The sequence below is a fragment of the Heterodontus francisci genome, chromosome 15 (assembly GCF_036365525.1).
Source record: "Heterodontus francisci isolate sHetFra1 chromosome 15, sHetFra1.hap1, whole genome shotgun sequence".
NCBI classification, from domain to species: Eukaryota; Metazoa; Chordata; class Chondrichthyes; order Heterodontiformes; family Heterodontidae; genus Heterodontus; species Heterodontus francisci.
The window spans coordinates 6,728,015-6,745,929 of NC_090385.1; the positions used below are offsets into that span (position 1 = coordinate 6,728,015).

General features: G+C 46.5%; 1 protein-coding gene across 1 annotated transcript in view; it reads right to left on the reverse strand.

Annotated features, from left to right (window-relative positions):
* The window catches only part of LOC137377390 (neurofilament heavy polypeptide-like), a 187,512-nt gene that overhangs the window by 46,524 nt on the left and 123,073 nt on the right, over positions 1–17,915 (reverse strand). The window contains exon 23 of the mRNA XM_068046968.1: positions 9,909–9,974. Coding sequence (XP_067903069.1) covers positions 9,909–9,974 — 66 coding nt within the window. The remainder of the gene's footprint in view (positions 1–9,908; positions 9,975–17,915) is intronic.

Here is a 17,915-nt window from a genome sequence, read left to right on the forward strand (position 1 = left end):
TTCATCAGGCACAAGCGTGCAGGAGCCAGTGCAGGAGATAGGACACCACAAGTGCCAGTATACAAGAGGACTAGGTTGCATATTAACTGCAGAGGACTCAGATTCAATGATGTAAGTTGCCGAAGAAAGTTCATGGACATGACCACCTAGAAGAACAAGGATAGTAAGTGTTTTGGAACACCACCACCTGAAAGTTCTCTTCCAAGTCACTCACCATGACTTGGATATATATCACCATTCCTTCATCGCGATTCGATCAACATTCTGAAGCTGTTGTCCAAATGTTGTCCAAACACGGAATCACATCTAATGTTGGACACTGTGTTTTGAGTTTTGCAAACACGGGCTGGTTGGGTACGGCCCGTACCTTGCCTGTTGCGAACAGTGGAAGGGACATGTTGTTTGATATGGTCCGCCAGTCTTTGGGACGTACGGCCTATATACCTAGAATCACACTGGCATTGAAATTCATATATCACATTACTCATTTGTGTGATAGACAGGACGTCTTTTTGGCTTGACGGCATCTTCCTGTTAGTGGTGAACACCACACGTGCTGCTACTAGGAAATGTTTGATGCACTGGCTTTCATTGTAGGTAGCTCTCCAGCTGTGTACAGGTTCTTGACTGGAATCATGAGCCATGAACACAGGGGCCATCCTTATTTCCCAACAACCATTGGTAAGGATGCCAGGTTGATTATGGGGAGCATGCAGAGCAATATGGGTGCAGTCTGGCTCCTTGCACCCTGGGAAAGCCTGCCAAGTGAGCCATGCCGAGTGCTCTCTCATCCTGCTTCATTCTGTCCAGAGGGAATAAGATGTACGTGTTTTTCCTGGTACAGACAGCCTCAGTGACCTCTCTGAGACATTAATGTACTGCTAACTGTGAGATGTCACTGATGTCACCTGTGGAAGTCAGAAAGAAGCCCGATACATAAAGGTTGAGGGTAATTCTGAGCTCAATAGCCACTGGCAGTGTTGTCCATGCCTTGGTTGAAGATTGTAAATCTGGCTGCAGCAGGTGGCATAGCTCAGGGGCAGCCTGCTTGGTAAGGTGGGCACCTCATACATTACTCCTCAGTCAAGCTGAGGGAGGAGAGGTGCTTCTGGAGGACCCTATGTAGATATGGCCTCCAGTTGTGGCCCTCCTCCTCCCTCTTCTGGCAGCTTCCTTGCTGCTCCCCACTCGTCCTCTATTCACAAAGGCAGCCGTACCAAACCACTCACGGACTATTTGTGAGGCAAACAGCAACAATAGTGGAAAAAGCAGCAAAACCTCTCACTGTGCAGACAAAGTCAACTTTCAAAGCATTGCAGCAAAGCAAAAGCTGCCCAGAAATCAAACAGTGGACAGAAATACAAGTCCAGCAACTAACTTATGAGTACTCTGTGATCTCTGTAAATAGCATTGCCACATAACATCATGTTGGACTGAGTGAGGGCAGCACCTAGCTGGTGAAGCGTGGGGTGTTCCAAAATAAAAATCTTTGAATTTAGCGGGCGTGTGCTCCTGACACTAGTGCTACATCCTCTACCAATAGGCTAGGTGGCAAACTTCTAGCCAGAGGTTTGTGTGAGTATCCTGCCTGTTTTACCTGTACCTGTTCATTTTGAGGATTTAGTAGGTGGCTTAGTGCCTGAAAAGTGGGCGCTCACTGGCTCAATTTCAACCCATTGAATTTAGATGTGTTTTTGCAATCATTTTTGCAAGTAACTCCAAAAATAATGAAGGAAAATGTAATTTTAACCTCACTGAACAAGAACCATTATATCAACTATCACATGATCATTCCCAATACACGGAAAGCTGTAACTCCTGGCATTGATGGAAACTCAGGATCCCTCCAGCCCAGTGAATCACATCCCTAAAAATACCACTGCTCTCCACCCTAAGGAGACAAATCCACTCGCTGACCCTTGGAATACAGCAATCCATGCCCTTCCCAAAAAAACATAAATTTAAGGCTGCAAAACATGGGTGTAGCACTTGTTTTCCCCATCACCCACTCCTCCATTGAAGAAGTCAGACCCTCAGAATAAGAACTACTATTTCACCTTCAGTAAAAAAAAATCCAGGTTTGGTGGAGGCAAAGCTCGTGCGACACAACACCTTAGAGAGTTTGCTGCTCCCTTTTTTTGGAGATTAATGGAATCAAGGGATATGGGCAGGAAAGTGGAACTAAGGGAGAAGAATAGCCATGACAACAATAAGAACAACTTGTGCTTATAATATAGTAAAACATCCCAAGGCACTTTACAGAAAGATTATCAAACAAAATTTGACACTGAACCACATGAAGTAGTCGGGTAGATGACAGAAAGCTTGGTCATAGAGGTAGGTTTTAAGGAGCAGAGAGAAGGAGGTGGAGAGGTTTAGAAAGGGAACTCTATAGCTCGGGGCCTCAGCAGCTGAAAGCATGGCCACCAGTGGTGAAGCAATTTGTTATGATCACCTGGTTCATGGTTTGTATTAATTTACTAGCGGTAACTTTTAATTTGGAAATTGCATTTTTGTTTTAATGCAAGACACATGAAAACAGAAGCTGACAAATAAACCTGGGGTGGTTACAAATCGAAGGGTAGCCTATGTATATTTATTAGTAAGGTCATAATGCGAAGTATGGAGATGGTGTGCCTGCAGCTGCCTCATCAAAGGTTTAAGCTCTTCATGTAATTTCCCAGAACAAAGAGAATATTGAATGTTGTGGTAATTAGCTTAAATTACTATGTGGGCATCCCACGAGTACCACATTGCTATGGAAATAGATGTTACTCAGGAACGAAAGCAAAATACTGCAGATGCTGGAAATCTGAAAGAAAAACAGAAAGTGCTGGAAATACTCAGCAGGTCTGGCAGCATCTGTGGAGAGAGAAGCGGAGTTAATGTTTCAGGTCAGTGACCTTTCATCAGAACTGGCAAAGGTTAGAAATGTAATAGGCTGCGGGCAAGTGAAAGGGGAGATGGGTCAGAGGTGCACTTTGATACATGTGTTTGCTGACACAGTCAGTCAGTCAGTTGGCTTTGGGACAAGCAGTGTCTTTTGGAAAGCTGTTGGCTTTCAGACAAGCAGTCAGTTGACTTTTGGAAAAACACATTGGCTTTTGGAAAGGCTCCAGATTTGCGACGTGTTGATGGCGAACTGGAGGATTTGCCGATAACTGAAGCAAAAGGGAGAATTCCCAGGAAATCTCAAACCTTAGAAGACAGCTGAGAAATTACAGAAATCGAAGTGAATTCCTAAGAGCTGTGATACACTTTGGATTGGTCCCAGGAGAAGTGAACAAACCACCAAGATCCTGTAAAGTATAGGGGACTCAGGGTGGAAGTAACAGTCAAATGAGGGTGTTCTGTTGAGATTTAGAGTTTAAAGTATTCATCTTCATGTTCTGTTAAGATTTTAAGTTTAAAATATGTATTTCCAAATTGTAGTGTTAAGTTAGTCATGTTTTGCTTTGTTTAACTCTTGAAGTGTAAAGTTTTTGTTTAAAACATGAAAACTTGTGGGGTAATTCTTTCAGTAATAACTGGGAAATCGACTTTCTCTTTTTAAAGGTTAATGGTCCTTAACAGGATCGTAACAAATTAAAATCAGGGATGTGCAAGAGGCCAGAATTGGTGGACCACAGAGATTTCAGATAGCTGCAGGGATGGAGGAAAATACAGAGATAGGGAGGGTGAGGCTCTGGAGGGATTTCAAAACAAGAATGAGAACATTAAAGTTAAGCTGTTGTTTCCATGGGAGTCAATGTAGGTCAGCAAACACAGGGGTGATAAGTGAACGGGACCTGGTGTGAGTTAAGACACATGCAGCAGAGTTAAGGATGACCTCAAGTTTATGGTGGGTAGAATGTGTAGAATGCCAGGAGTGCATTTGAATAATGAAGTCGAGAGGTGACAAAGGCATAGGTGAGGGCTTCATCAGCAGATGAGCTGAGACAGGATGGAGTCGGGGGATGTTACGGGGGTGGAAATAGGTAAATAGGTGGTCTTAGTGATGACGTGGATATGTACTCAGAAACTTGTCTCGGGGTCAAATATGACAGAAAGGTTGCAAGCAGTCTGCTTCAGCCTCAGACAGTTGCCAGGGAAAAAGATGGAATCAGTGGCTAGGGAATGGAGATTGTGGCAGGAACCAAAGTCAATGGCTTTAGTCTTCCCAAGATTTAATTGGAGGAAATTTCTGCTCATCCAGTACTGGATGTCAGAAAGCAGTGTCACAATTTAGAAACAATGGAATGGTCCAGAGAGGTGCTGGTAAGGTAGAGCTTAATACTGTTAGCATCCTCACCCTCCCCTTCCTCACCTGGCTCCAATCACACCCTTTGCACTTTCATCCTGCTTCAACAGAGCAATGCACAGCAGGGGCTAGACTTAGTCACACCAACAGGGCTCCTGGCTTCGGGCTGAAAAGGTGAGGGGAATCCTGCCTTGGCCTTTTGGAGCCCCCCGCCGGTGTGATTCAATGTCGCTTAGGCACTTAGTTGCCTGGCGCCGGATTCCCGTCCCTTTTAGAATGGGGATCCCATCTCCAGGAGCAGCAGGCCAATTAGAGGGCCAGCAGCTCAGTAGTATTGGCAGTGCCACCGGGAGCCGTGGCCACTGGAGGTCTGGAAGCAGGCCCCGCTGAACACTCAGAGAGGAGATAAATGAGGCAGGCCACGGTGATGGGGGGGAGGGGGAGAGGGTGGGCAATAAGCGTAGGGAGGGTGGGGGGTTAACAGACGGGCAGCCTTTTCCGCCAGGGCCCCTCCGTGGGCCACAGAGTGCCTACAGAGGAGGGCCACCCACCACCAAGCCTGCAGGGAGGTCGCCTCATTTCCCCGGGTGACCTCCCCGCATAGGGGAGACCCCCCCCCAACTGGCTTAATTCCAGTGACGGTGGGAAGAGCCCCTTAAGTGGCTAATATTTGGCCACTTAAGCGCCTCAATTACCCCACAAGTTTTCATGTTTTAAACAAAAACTTAACACTTCAAATTAATGAGAATGTGATGGGAAGGCGATGGGCCCTCCAACCACCACCACACCCCCCCTTCCCCCCCCCGCCCATTGCAATTCTATGGGCACCTCTCAGCCTGTCTCCAGGGTTCCATTAAATCCAGCCCCAGCTCTGCACATTACTCTTCATTCTTTTCAAGTTGCCTTTAGTGTTAACAGTGAAAGAAAATGAATCAAAAGCAGCTGTTTTGTATCTTGGTTTTACATCAGCAGGTCAGCAAACCCAAAGATGATGATGAGCTGGATGTTTACCTGGTATTGGGGCAATCGTGGAGCCTTCTGACTTAATATTAGTTAATTCCATTTCAGGGCTTACAAAGCCCATATCTGCATGGACATAAAAGTATCTGTTAACAAAACCATCTTCATTGTAACTCATTGGCTATAAATCACTTTGGTCATGAAAGGTGCTATATAAATGCAAATCTTTCTTCTTTTTTCTGCTGTTGTAATAATCCATTAAAAATTACAAATCCTGGGCCAGATCTTATGCTCATCCGGAAAGCGGGTTTTGTGGTGGGAGGTGGAACCGGAGAATCAGAGCAGAACGAGGATGTAACTAGTAGGATAAGGGAGAACCAGTGGATGTGATGTATTTGGACTTTCAGAAAGCTTTTGATAAGGTCCCACGTAAGAGGTTAGTGTGCAAAATTAAAGCACATGGGATTGGGGGTAATATACTGGCATGGATTGAGAACTGGTTGACAGACAGGAAACAAAGAGTAGGAATAAACAGGTCTTTTTCTGCGCGGCAGGCAGTGACTAGTGGGGTACCGCAGGGATCAGTGCTTGGGCCCCAGCTATTCACAATATATATTAATGACTTAGGTGAGTGAACTAAATGTAACATTTCCAAGTTTGCAGATGACACAAAGCTCAGGGGGAATGTGAGCTGTGAGGAGGATGCAAAGAGGCTCCAATGTAATTTGGACAGGTTGGGTGAGTGGGCAAATGCATGGCAGATGCAGTATAATGTGGATAAATGTGAGGTTATCCACTTTGGTTGTAGAAACAGAAAGGAAGATTATTATCTGAATGGTGATAGATTGGGACAAGGGGAGGTGGAACGAGACGTGGGTGTCCTTGTACACCAGTCGCTGAAAGCAAGCATTCAGGTGCAGCAAGCAGTTAGGAAGGCGAATGGTATGTTGGCCTTAATTGCAAGAGGATTTGAGTACAGGAGCAAGGATGTCTTACTGCAGTTATACAGGGCCTTGGTGAGACCACATCTGGAGTATTGTGTGCAGTTTTGTTCTCCTTGGCTGAGGAAAGATGTTCTTGCCATGGAAGTTGCAAAGAAGGTTTACTAGGCTGATTCCTGGGATGGTAGGATTGACGTATGAGGAGCAATTGGGTCGACTAGGCTTATATTCACTAGAGTTTAGAAGAATGAGAGGAGGTCTCATAGAAACCTATAAAATTCTCACAGCACTAGACAGGCTAGATGCAGGCAGGATGTTCCCTATGGCTGGGGAGTCCAGAACCAGGGGTCATGCCATTTAGAACCAAGATGAGGAGAAATTTCTTCACTCAGAGGGTGGTGAACCTGTGGAATTCTCTACCGCAGAGGGCAGTGGCCAAGTCATTAAATATATTCAAGAAGAAGATAGATATATTTCTGAATGCCAAAGGGATCAAGGGATATTGGGAGAAAGCGGGAACAGGGTACTGAATTAGACAATCAGCCATGATCTTCTTTTGAATGGTGGAGCAGGCCCGAAGGGCCGAATGGCCTCTTCCTGCTCCTATTTTCTATGTTTCTAACCACCTGCCATGGAACTCGCGCTGGGGTTCCGGGTTCTGATCTTTCCGGGGCAGGATAGGCCGAAGACGACCTTCCCACCCAGAGGCCAAATGAGGCCCTTAAGTGGCCTATTAATGGCCAATTAAGGTCCTCTTCCCGCTACCGCTATGATCTTACAGCGCCTTGTAAAACGAGCTGCCCTCCCTGTGGGCTTGGTGGTGTCCCTCCTTCGAAGGCAATTTGTGGTCCACGGAGGACACCCCCCGGGTACGAATGTACCCCCCGGGCACCCCTCCCCGTGGAATGAACAAACACCCCCCAACCCCTCGTCGCCAGGGCCTTCCAGACTCACCAACCTGTGTTCAGGGTTCCACCGCTGGGCCTGGGTCCAAGGCCTCTGCAGTACCGGCAGTAGCCACCGTTCCTAGTGCCGCTGCCGAAACTGCTGGGCTGCTGGCCCTATGATTGGCCAGTGGCAGCTCTTGGAGGCAGGATCCACATCCCTATAAAGTCTTTGAAGGGAAGGGGATCCCGCCTCCTAAAACGTTGACCCCAAAACCCCAAAAGACTGGAGGATCGCTCTGGGGCGGGGGCGGCGAAAAAATGCAGAGGCAGGGATCTCCCCGCTTTTTCGGCCCGCACCAGGAGCCTTGCCGCCTGCACAAAATGCAGCCAGCTGTGTAGGTTGCAACTTTCCATCTCAAACTGCATTGAAACTCCCCTATGTCAGGCTCTGCCAATCAGAAAACTCCTTTTAAAAGTGTCAATATTTACCTGCACTATCTGTTGGTGGCACTGTGCTTGGTATTTATAGGGTTAAGTGTCTGATGCATTACATTAGGTGTAAAACTGGTACAGTGTTGTGGAAGGGAGACTCAGCATTAAGCTCCAGGGTAAAGACATGGATGTATTTTTTCAAATAACTTCAATAGAAGAACAACTTTCCAAAGCAGAAACTCAAACATCAACTTCCAAATTAAGTGGATAAATCCCCAGGCCCAGATGAGATGTATCCCAGGCTGTTATGTGAGGCAAGGGAGGAGATAGCAGGGGCTCAGACACAAATTTTCAAATCCTCTCTGGCCACAGGAGAGGTACCAGAGGACTGGAGGACAGCGAATGTGGTACCATTATTCAAGAAGGGTCGCAGGAATAAACCAGGTAATTACAGGCCAGTGAGTCTAACATCAGTGGTAGGGAAACTATTGGAAAAACCTCTGAGGGACAGGATTTATCTCCATTTGGAGAGGCAGGGATTAATCAGGGATAGTCAGCATGGCTTTGTCGGGGGAGATCGTGTCTAACAAACTTGATTGAATTTTTGGGTGACTAGATGTGTAGATGAGGGTAAAGCAGTTGATGCAGTCTACATGGACTTCAGTAAGGCTTTTGATAAGGTCCCGCATGGGAGATTGGTCAAGAAGGTAAAAGCCCATGGGATCCGGGGCAATTTGGCAAATTGGATCCAAAATTGGCTTAGTGACAGGAGGCAGACGGTGATGGTCGAGAGATGTTTTTACGAGTGGAAGCCTGTGACCAGTGGTGTACTGCAGGGATCGGTGCTGGGACCCTTGCTGTTTGTAGTGTACATTAATGATTTAAACGTGAATATAGGAAGTATGATCTGTAAGTTTGCAGATGACACAAAAATTGGTGATGTCGTAAATGGAGAGCAGGAAAGCCTTAGATTACAGGGCGATATAGATGGGCTGTTAAGATGGGCGGAGCAGTGGCAAATGGAATTTAATCCTGAGAAGTGTGAGGTGATGCTTTTTGGGAGGACTAACAAGGCAAGGGAATATACAATGGATGGTAGGACCCTAGGAAGTACAGAGAGTCAGAGGGACCTTGGTGTACTTGTCCATAGATCACTGAAGGCAGCAGCACAGGCAGATAAGGTGGTTAGGAAGGCATATGGGACACTTGCCTTTATTAGTCGAGGCATAGAATATATGAGCAGGGAGGTTATGATGGAGCTGTATAAAACGCTAGTTAGGCCACAGCTGGAGTACTGTGTACAGTTCTGGGCACCACACTATAGGAAGGATGTGATTGCACTGGAGAGGGTGCAGAGGAGATTCACCAGGATGTTGCCTGGGCTGGAGCATTTCAGCTATGAAGAGAGACTGGAAAGGCTAGGGTTGTTTTCCTTCGAGCAGAGAAGGCTGAGAGGGATCTGATTGAGGTATACAAAATTATGAGGGGCTATGATAGGGTAGATAGGAAGAAACATTTTCCTTTAGTGGAGGGATCAATAACCAGGGGGCATAGATTTCAGGTAAGGAGCAGGAGGTTTAGAGGGATTTGAGGAATAATCTTTTCACTCAGAGGGTAGTTGAAATCTGGAACACTGCCTGAAGAGGTGGTAGAGTCAGGAACCCTCACAACATTTAAGAAGTATTTAGATGAGCACTTGAAATGCCATAGCATACAAGGCTATGGGCCAAGTACAGGAAAATGGGTTTCGAATCAGTAGGGGTTTGATGGCTGGCACAGACACAATGGGCTGAAGGGCCTGTTTCTGTGCTGTATAACTCTATAACTATTCATGATACACTGAAAGCTGTAATTCTCAGAATAGACAGAAATTCCATCTCACTTCAGCCCAGTAAGTCTCATCCTAAAAATAATTCCAGTACAGTTCCCGCCACTCGCCACCCTTAGCACAAAGTGTGGGATGAGAAACACCACCAACCCATCTCCCCTCACCAATCCCGAAGCAGATAACTCCTAGGTATAAAACAATCCCTTTCAAGGAGAAATTCCAGGCTGCAGAGTAAGGCACATGTTCCTCATCCTCACCTCCCCTGTGCTCTGGGAGTATGAAAAATTATTCCTCAATGAAAAGACAAGGCAAGCTTCAGGAAGGGAAAGGTAACTCAACACAATCCCCACCCCCAAGAGATTTTCCAGACACTTCCATGTTCCATTCACCTTTCACCATCTTCCCTGTTCCACCTTTTCCATCTACCATCCACCCTTCCATGCTCCCAATCACACCTTCCATACCTGTTCCTCAAATCCTGACTCCCTGTTGATCTTCCTTTTCCTTTTCCCCCTTTTGTCTTTTCTCTCCTGTCCTCCCATTGCCTCTCCCTTCACCCTTCCCTTTCTTCGCTTGGCTCCAATATCCCCAATATCAACCATGTTGAGCTGGATGTTTACCTGGTATTGACTCACGTGTTGGCTTCTTCTTAACTCGTTTTTTTTTTGTGGTTGCAGGGTGTTTTGCTGCATGGACATAAAAATACCTCGGTTAACAAATTCATCTGTTGTTAAAAGACTATTAGAAATTTGCGGGTGGCAACTTTGCATCTCAAATTGCATTGATAGTCCCCAAGTCAGGCTCTGCCAGTGGGAAATTTCATGTTAAAAGTGTCATCATTTACCTGCAGTATCTGTTGATCAACTGTTTGGGGCATTTACAGGGTTACATGTCTGATACATAACACTTAATGTAAAACCCATCAATGGTATTGTGTTGTGCCAGTGCGACGTGGAATTAAGCTCCAGTGTAAATTTCAGATATCAATGTGCTTTTTCAATCCATTCTTTCTGGTAACTCAAAAATTGGATGAGAAAAATGTCATTTTAACCTCCCAAAACAGGAACTCAGACATCAATTTTATAAATACCATTCCTGAAATTGTGAAAGCTGTAATTTCTGGCAAAGACAGAAATTCCATCTTATTCCAACCCAGTAAATCTCATCCAAAAAATAATACCATCATATCTCCCACCACTCTCCACCTGAAGCACAAGATTAGGGCTGACAACCACCCACCCTCATTCCCACCCCACCCCTGCTAATAAAATATTTGGCCCCAAGGGAAAAAACCCTGAGCAGAAATCAGGGCGATGGAGTAGGGTACATATTCACAAGAAATGCTGGAAATACTCAGCAGGTCTGGCAGCATCTGTGGTGAGAGGAGCAGAGTTAACGTTTCTAGTCAGTGACCCTTCATCAGAACTGAAGAAGGGTTCTGATGAAGGGTCACTGACCTGAGACGTTAACTCTGCTTCTCTCTCCACAGATGCTGCCACACCTGCTGAGTATTTCCAGAATTTCTTATTTTTATTTCAGATTTCCAGCATCGGCAGTATTTTGCTTTTATTTCAGGGTGCATATTCAGATCACTACCTCCTCCCATTTAACAGGAAGTCCGGCCCTGGAAATACAAATACAAGAAACAACTTTTCTTTTATTCGTTTGTGGGATGTAGGCATCAGTGACGAGGCAAGCATTTATTGCCCATCCCTATTTGCCCTTGAGAAGGTGGTGGTGAGTTGCCTTCTTGAACCACTGCAGTCCTTGGGGTGTAGGTACACCAACATTGCTGTTAGGAAGGGAGTTCCAGGATTTTGACCCAGCGACAGTGAAGGAACGGTGATATAGTACCAAGTCAGGACAGTGTGTGGCTTGGAGGGGAACTTGCAGGTGATGGTGTTACCATGCATCTGCTGCCCCTGTCCTTCTAAGTGGTAGAGGTCGTGGGTTTGGAAGGTGCTGTCGAAGGAGCCTTGGGAGTTGCATCTTGTATATGGTATATACTGCTGCCACTGTGCGTCGGTGGTGCAGGGAGTGAATGTTTGTAGATGGGGTGCCAATCTAGCAGGCTGCTTTGTCCTGGATGGTGTCAAGCTTCTTGAGCGTCGTTGGAACTGCACCCATCCAGGCAAGTGGAGAGTATTCCATCACACTTTCGACTTGTGCCTTGTAGATGGTGGACAGGCTTTGGGGAGACAGGAGGTGAGTTACTCGCCACAGAATTCCCTGCCTCTGACCTGCTCTTGTAGCTACAGCATTTATGTGGCTGGTCCAGTTCAGTTTCTGGTTAATGGTGACCCCCCCAGGATGTTGATAGTGGGGGATTCAGCGATGGTAATGCCATTGAACAGCAAGGGGAGATTGTTAGATTTTCTCTTGTTTGAGATGGTCATTGCCTGACACATTTGTGGCGTGAATGTTACTTACCACTTATCAGTCCAAGCCTGGATATTGTACAGGTCTTTCTGCATATGGACATGAGCTGCTTCAGTATCTGAGGAGTTGCAAATGGTGCTGAACATTGCGCAATCATCAGCGAACATCCCCACTTCTGACCTTATGATGTAGGGAAGGTCATTGATGAAGCAGCTGAAGATGGTTGGGCCTAGGACACTAGCCTACGGAACTCCTGCAGTGATGTCCTGGGACTGAGATGATTGACCTCCAACAACCACAATCATCTTCCTTTCTGCTAAGGTATGGCTCCAACCAGAGGAGAGTTTTCCCCCCCGATTCCCATTGATTTCAGTTTCGCTCGGGCTCCTTGATGCCATACTCGGTCAAATACTGCCTTGATGTCAAGGGCAGTCACTCTCACCTCACTTCTAGAGTTCAGCTTTTTTGTCCATGTTTGGACCAAGGCTGTAATGAGGTCAGGAGCTGAATGGCCCTGGCGTCAATGAGCAGGTTATTCCTGAGCAAGTGCCACTTGATAGCACTATCGACGGCACCATCCATCACTTTGATGAAGATCAGGAGTAGACTGATAGAGCGGTAATTGGCCGGGTTGGATTTGTCCTGGTTTTTGTGCACAGGACAGACCTGGGCATTTTTCCACAATGCCGAGTAGATGCCAGTGTTGTACCTGTACTGGAACAGCTTGGGGTGCGGCTAGTTCTGGAGCACAAGTCTTCGGTATGTTACGATTTCTTCCATTGTTTTTTGTTAAATTATGAGGATTTGTATTTTAAAATTGAAAAAAGATTCCACAGATGCTGGAACTATGTTTTTTAGTTTAAATGAAGCCATCAGAAGATCTTTTGGATGGAGCTTGTAAACAACAGTTACTTGAAGGCATAAATTCTCCCAGTTTCTCCGTCTCCGAAGCATCTGCTGTGATGATGCTACCTTCCATGACAGCGCTTCTGATACGTCTTCCTTTTTCCTCAACCGAGGAATCCCCCCCACTGTGGTTGACAGGGCCCTCAACCATGTCTGGCCCATTTCCCGCACCTCTACCCTCACCCTTTCCCCTCCCTCCCAAAACCGCGACAGGGTTCCCCTTGTCCTCACTTTCCACCCCATCAGCCTCCATATCCAAAGGATCATCCTCCGCCATTTCCGCCACCTCCAGCGTGATGCCACTACCAAACGCATCTTCCCCTCCCTTCCCCTGTCAGCATTCCGAAGGGATCGTTCCCTCTGTGACACCCTGGTCCACTCCTCCATTACCCCCACCACCTCGTCCCCTTCCCATGGCACCCTCCCCTGCAATCGCAGGAGGTGTAATACCTGCCCATTTACCTCCTCTCTCCTCACTATCCCAGGCCCCAAATACTCCTTTCAGGTGAAGCAGTGATTTACTTGTACTTCTTTCAATGTAGTATACTGTATTCGCTGCTCACAATGTGTTCTCCTCTACACTGGGGAGACCAAATGCAGACTGGGTGACTGCTTTGCGGAACACCTCCGTTCAGTCCACAAGCAGGACCCTGAGCTTCCAGTTGCTTGCCATTTCAACACTCCCCCCTGCTCTCATGCTCACATCTCTGTCCTGTGATTGCTGCAGTGTTCGAGTGAACATGAACGCAAACTCAAGGAACAGCATCTCATTTACCGATTAGGCACACTACAGCCTGCCGGACTGAACATTGAGTTCAATAATTTCAGAGCATGACAGGCCCCCCATTTTACTTTTATTTTTAGTTATTTTTTCTTTTTCCTTTTTTTATATTTTTTTGTGTTTATTTTATTTTATTTCATCTTAGTTTGTTCAGTTTGCTTACCCACTTTTTTCATGTTTGTGCTTGTGGCTGATCAGTTTTCAGTTCATTAACACCCTATCTGTACTAATGCTTTGTCTAACAACACACCATTAACATATTATTTGCCTTTGCTCCACCACCTTCTGGTCAGTTATTCTGTGACCTTGTCCTATCTATACCTTCTCCTTTGTTATCTCTTGCCCTACCCCCGCTTTACTTGCTTATAACCTTTTACATTTCTAATATTTATCAGTTCTGAAGAAGGGTCACTGACCTGAAACATTAACTCTGCTTCTCACTCCACAGATGCTGCCAGACCTGCTGAGTATTTCCAGCGTTTCTTGTTTTTATTTCAGATTTCCAGCATCCACAGTAATTTGCTTTTATTTAAGTTACTTGAAGGCACCTGTTTTCAGATAAATACCCAGCAGGGGGCTTTTATGACTTGGGGAAAGATGGCTACAAAGAAGTGACAAGTCACGATTTATAGGGGTCAGGAGGCCTGACTCCTGAGATGTATTTGGTTTCATTCTGGACAGTGAGTTGGGATACGGACAGTGTTAAATAGACAGTTGGAGAAAACTTGCCGAGGGAGCAAACCCCAATTGAGTCTTTTCCAGCTCTTTGAAAAGCCTGTCAGTTTTCCATCTCTTTGAAAGGCTCTGAGAAGCAAGTGCAAGGAACTGTCTGAAACCCCTGTTACTGCACTTTTTCTGGAAAGCCTACCCAAACTGATCTTCAACGTTGCCAGACATGAACTAGGAAGATCCAACTGACTACGCATACTTGGGACACCAAACCAAAACAAAAGACATCTGCTATCTTTCCATGCCTTCTCTTTTTTCTTCAAAAATTAGCAAGTATCTGGCCTAAATATTCTTTTTGTCTGTTTTTTTTGTAATAGAGCCCTTAAGAGTAAGTCTCTTTATTTTTTTGGTGATCTGTGTGTTTGTGTGTGTGTGTGGCTAAGGTAAAAAGGGAACATTTGTATTTCAATCAGTGTGTTCATGCTTTGCATCATTACTGGTTAAGACTTGTTTTATAATAAACTGATAATTTTGTTGTTTATTGAAGAAAGCTGGCTGGTGTATTTTATTTTATGAAGAATGAAAGGGCCTAGCAAGCCACTCAGTTGTATCTAACCGCTATGAAGTCAATGAAAAAGAATGAAACCGGACGGACCACCCAGCATCTACCTAGGCACCGGAAACGACAATGGCAAACCCAGCCCTGTCCACCCTGCAAAGTCCTCCTTACTAACATCTGGGGGCTTGTGCCAAAGTTGGGAGAGCTGTCCCACAGACTAGTCAAGCAACAGCCTGACATAGTCATACTCAAGGAATCATACCTGACAATGTCCCAGACACTGCCATCACCATCCCTGGGTATATCCTGTCCCACCGGCAGGACAGACCCTGCAGAGGTGGCGGCACAGTGGTATACAGTCGGGAGGGAGTTGCCCTGGGAGTCCTCAACATCGACTCTGGACCCCATGAAGTCTCATGGCATCATGGACAAGGAAACCTCCTGCTGATTACCACCTCCCTCAGCTAATAGGTCAGTACTCCTCCATGTTGAACACCATTTGGAGGAAGAACTGAGGGTGGCAAGGGCACAGAATGTACTCTGGGTGGGGGACTTCAATGTCCATCACCAAGAGTGGCTCGGTAGCACCACTACTGACCGAACTGACTGAGTCCTAAAGGACATAGCTGCTAGGCGGGTATGCAGCAGGTGGTGAGGGAACCAACAAGAGGGAAAAACATACTTGACCTCATCCTCACCAATCTGCCTGCCACAGATGCATCTGTCCATGACAGTATTGGTAGGAGTGACCACAGTTGTTGTGGAGACGAAGTCCCGCCTACACATTAAGGAAACCCTCCATTGTGTTGTGTGGCACTATCACCATGCTAAATGGGATAGATTTCTAGCAATGCAAAACTAGGCATCCATGAGGCGCTGTGGGCCATCAGCAGCAGCAGAATTGTACTCAACCACAATCTGTAACCTCATGGCCCGGCATATCCCCCACTCTACCATACTATCAAGCCAAGAGACCAACCCTGGAGTGTAGGAGGGAATGCCAGGAGCAGCACCAGGCATACCTCAAAATGAAGTGTCAACCTGGTGAAGCTACAACACAGGACTATCTGGATGCCAAACTGAGCTCAATGGGAATCAGGGGGAATATTCTCCGCTGGTTGGAGTCATACCTAGCACAAAGGAGGATGGTTGTGGTTGTTGGAGGTCAATCATCTGAGCTCCAGGACATCACTGCAGGAGTTCCTCAGGGTAGTGTCCTGAGCCCAACCATCTTTAGCTGCTTCATCAATGACCTTCCTTCAATCATAAGGTCAGAAGTGGGGATGATCGCTGATGATTGCAGTGTTCAGCACCATTCGTGACTCCTCAAATACTGAAGCAGTCTGTGCAGAAATGCAGCAAGACCTGGATAATATCCAGGCTTGGGCTGATAAGTGGCAAGTAACATTCGCGCTACACAAGTGCCAGGCAATGACCAACTCCAACAAGAGAGAATCTAACCATCTCCCTTTGACAGTCAATGGATTTACCATTGCTGAATCCCACACTATCAACATCCTGGAGGCTACCATTGACCAGAAACTGAACTGGAGTCGCCATATAAATACCGTGGCTACAAGAGCAGGTCAGAGGCTAGGAATCCTGTGACGAGTAACTCATCTCCTGACTCCCCAAAGCCTGTCCACCATCTACAAGGCACAAGTCAGGAGTGTGATGGAATACTCTCCACTTGCCTGGATGGATGCAGCTCCAACAACACTCAAGAAGCTTCACACCATCCAGGACAAAGCAGCCCACTTGATTGGCACACCATCTACAAACATTCACTCCCTCCACCACCAACACACAGTGGCAGCAGTGTGGACCATCTACAAGATGCACTGCAGCAATGCACCAAGGCTCCTTCGACAGCACCTTCCAAACCCAAAACCTCTACCAACTAGAAGGACAAGGGCAGCAATTGCATGGGGACACCATCACCTGCAAGTTCCCCTCCAAGTCACACATCATCCTGACTTGGAACTATATCGCCGTTCCTTCACTGTCGCTGGGTCAAAATCCTGGAACTTCCTAACAGCACTGTAGGTGTACCCACCTCCCATGGACTGCAGTGGTTCAAGAAGGCCACCACCTTCTCAAGGGCAATTAGGGATGGGCAATAAATGCTGGCCTAGCCAGCGACGCCCACATCCAATGAATGAAGATAAAAAAAAAAATTCTGGGATAAAAATAGAGTCTATGATTGACCATAATCAGTAACTGGGAAAAAATGTAAATATATGTTGTGACCTGCGGAGAAGTGGATTAGAAAAACAGTGCACTGAGCCCGCCTCGGTTGTAACAAGTACTATTGTCAGAATATTGTCAGGCGGCACAGTGGCGCAGTGGTGAGCACCGCAGCCTCACAGCTCCAGCGACCCGGGTTCAATTCTGGGTACTGCCTGTGTGGAGTTTGCAAGTTCTCCCTGTGTCTGCGTGGGTTTTCTCCGGGTGCTCCGGTTTCCTCCCACAAGCCAAAAGACTTGCAGGTTGGTAGGTAAATTGGCCATTATAAATTATCCCTAGTATAGGTAAGTGGTAGGGAAATATAGGGACAGGTGGGGATGTGGTAGAGAATATGGGATTAGTGTAGGATTAGTATAAATGGGTGGTTGATGGTCGGCACAGACTCGGTGGGCCGAAGGGCCTGTTTCAGTGCTGTATCTCTAAAGTAAATGTTGTCAGGGCCTTTGCAGTATCCAGTTCCTTCAGATGTTTCTTGATATCACATGGAGTGAATTGGATTGGCTGAAGACTAGCATCTGCGATGCTGAGGAGGCCGAGATGGATGCAAATACTTCAGCCTTGTCTTTTGCACTGGTATGCTGGGCTCCCCATTCATTGAAGATGGGGATATTTGTGGAGCCTCCTCCTCGTGTCAGTTGTTTAATTGTCCACCATCATTCACAACTGGATGTGGTAGGACTGCAGAGCTTAGATCTGATCCGGATCACTTAGCCCAATCTATTACATGCTGCTTCCGCTGTTTGGCATGCAAGTAGTCCTGTGTTGTAGCTTCATCAGGCTGACACTTCATTTTTGAGGTATGCCTGGTGCTGCTTCTGACCTGCCCTCCTACACTCTTTATTGAACCAGGCTTGGTCAACCCAGCTTGATGGTAATGAGTGGAAGATATGTTGGGCCATGAGTTTACAGATTGTGGTTGGATACAATTCTGCTGCTGCTGATGGATGCCCAGTTTTGAGTTGCTAGATCTGTTTGAAATCTATCCCATTTAGCACGGTGGTAGTGCCACACAACACGATGGTGGCTATCCTCAATGTTAAAACAGGGCTTGGTCTCCACAAGGACTGTGCGGTGGTCACTCCTACC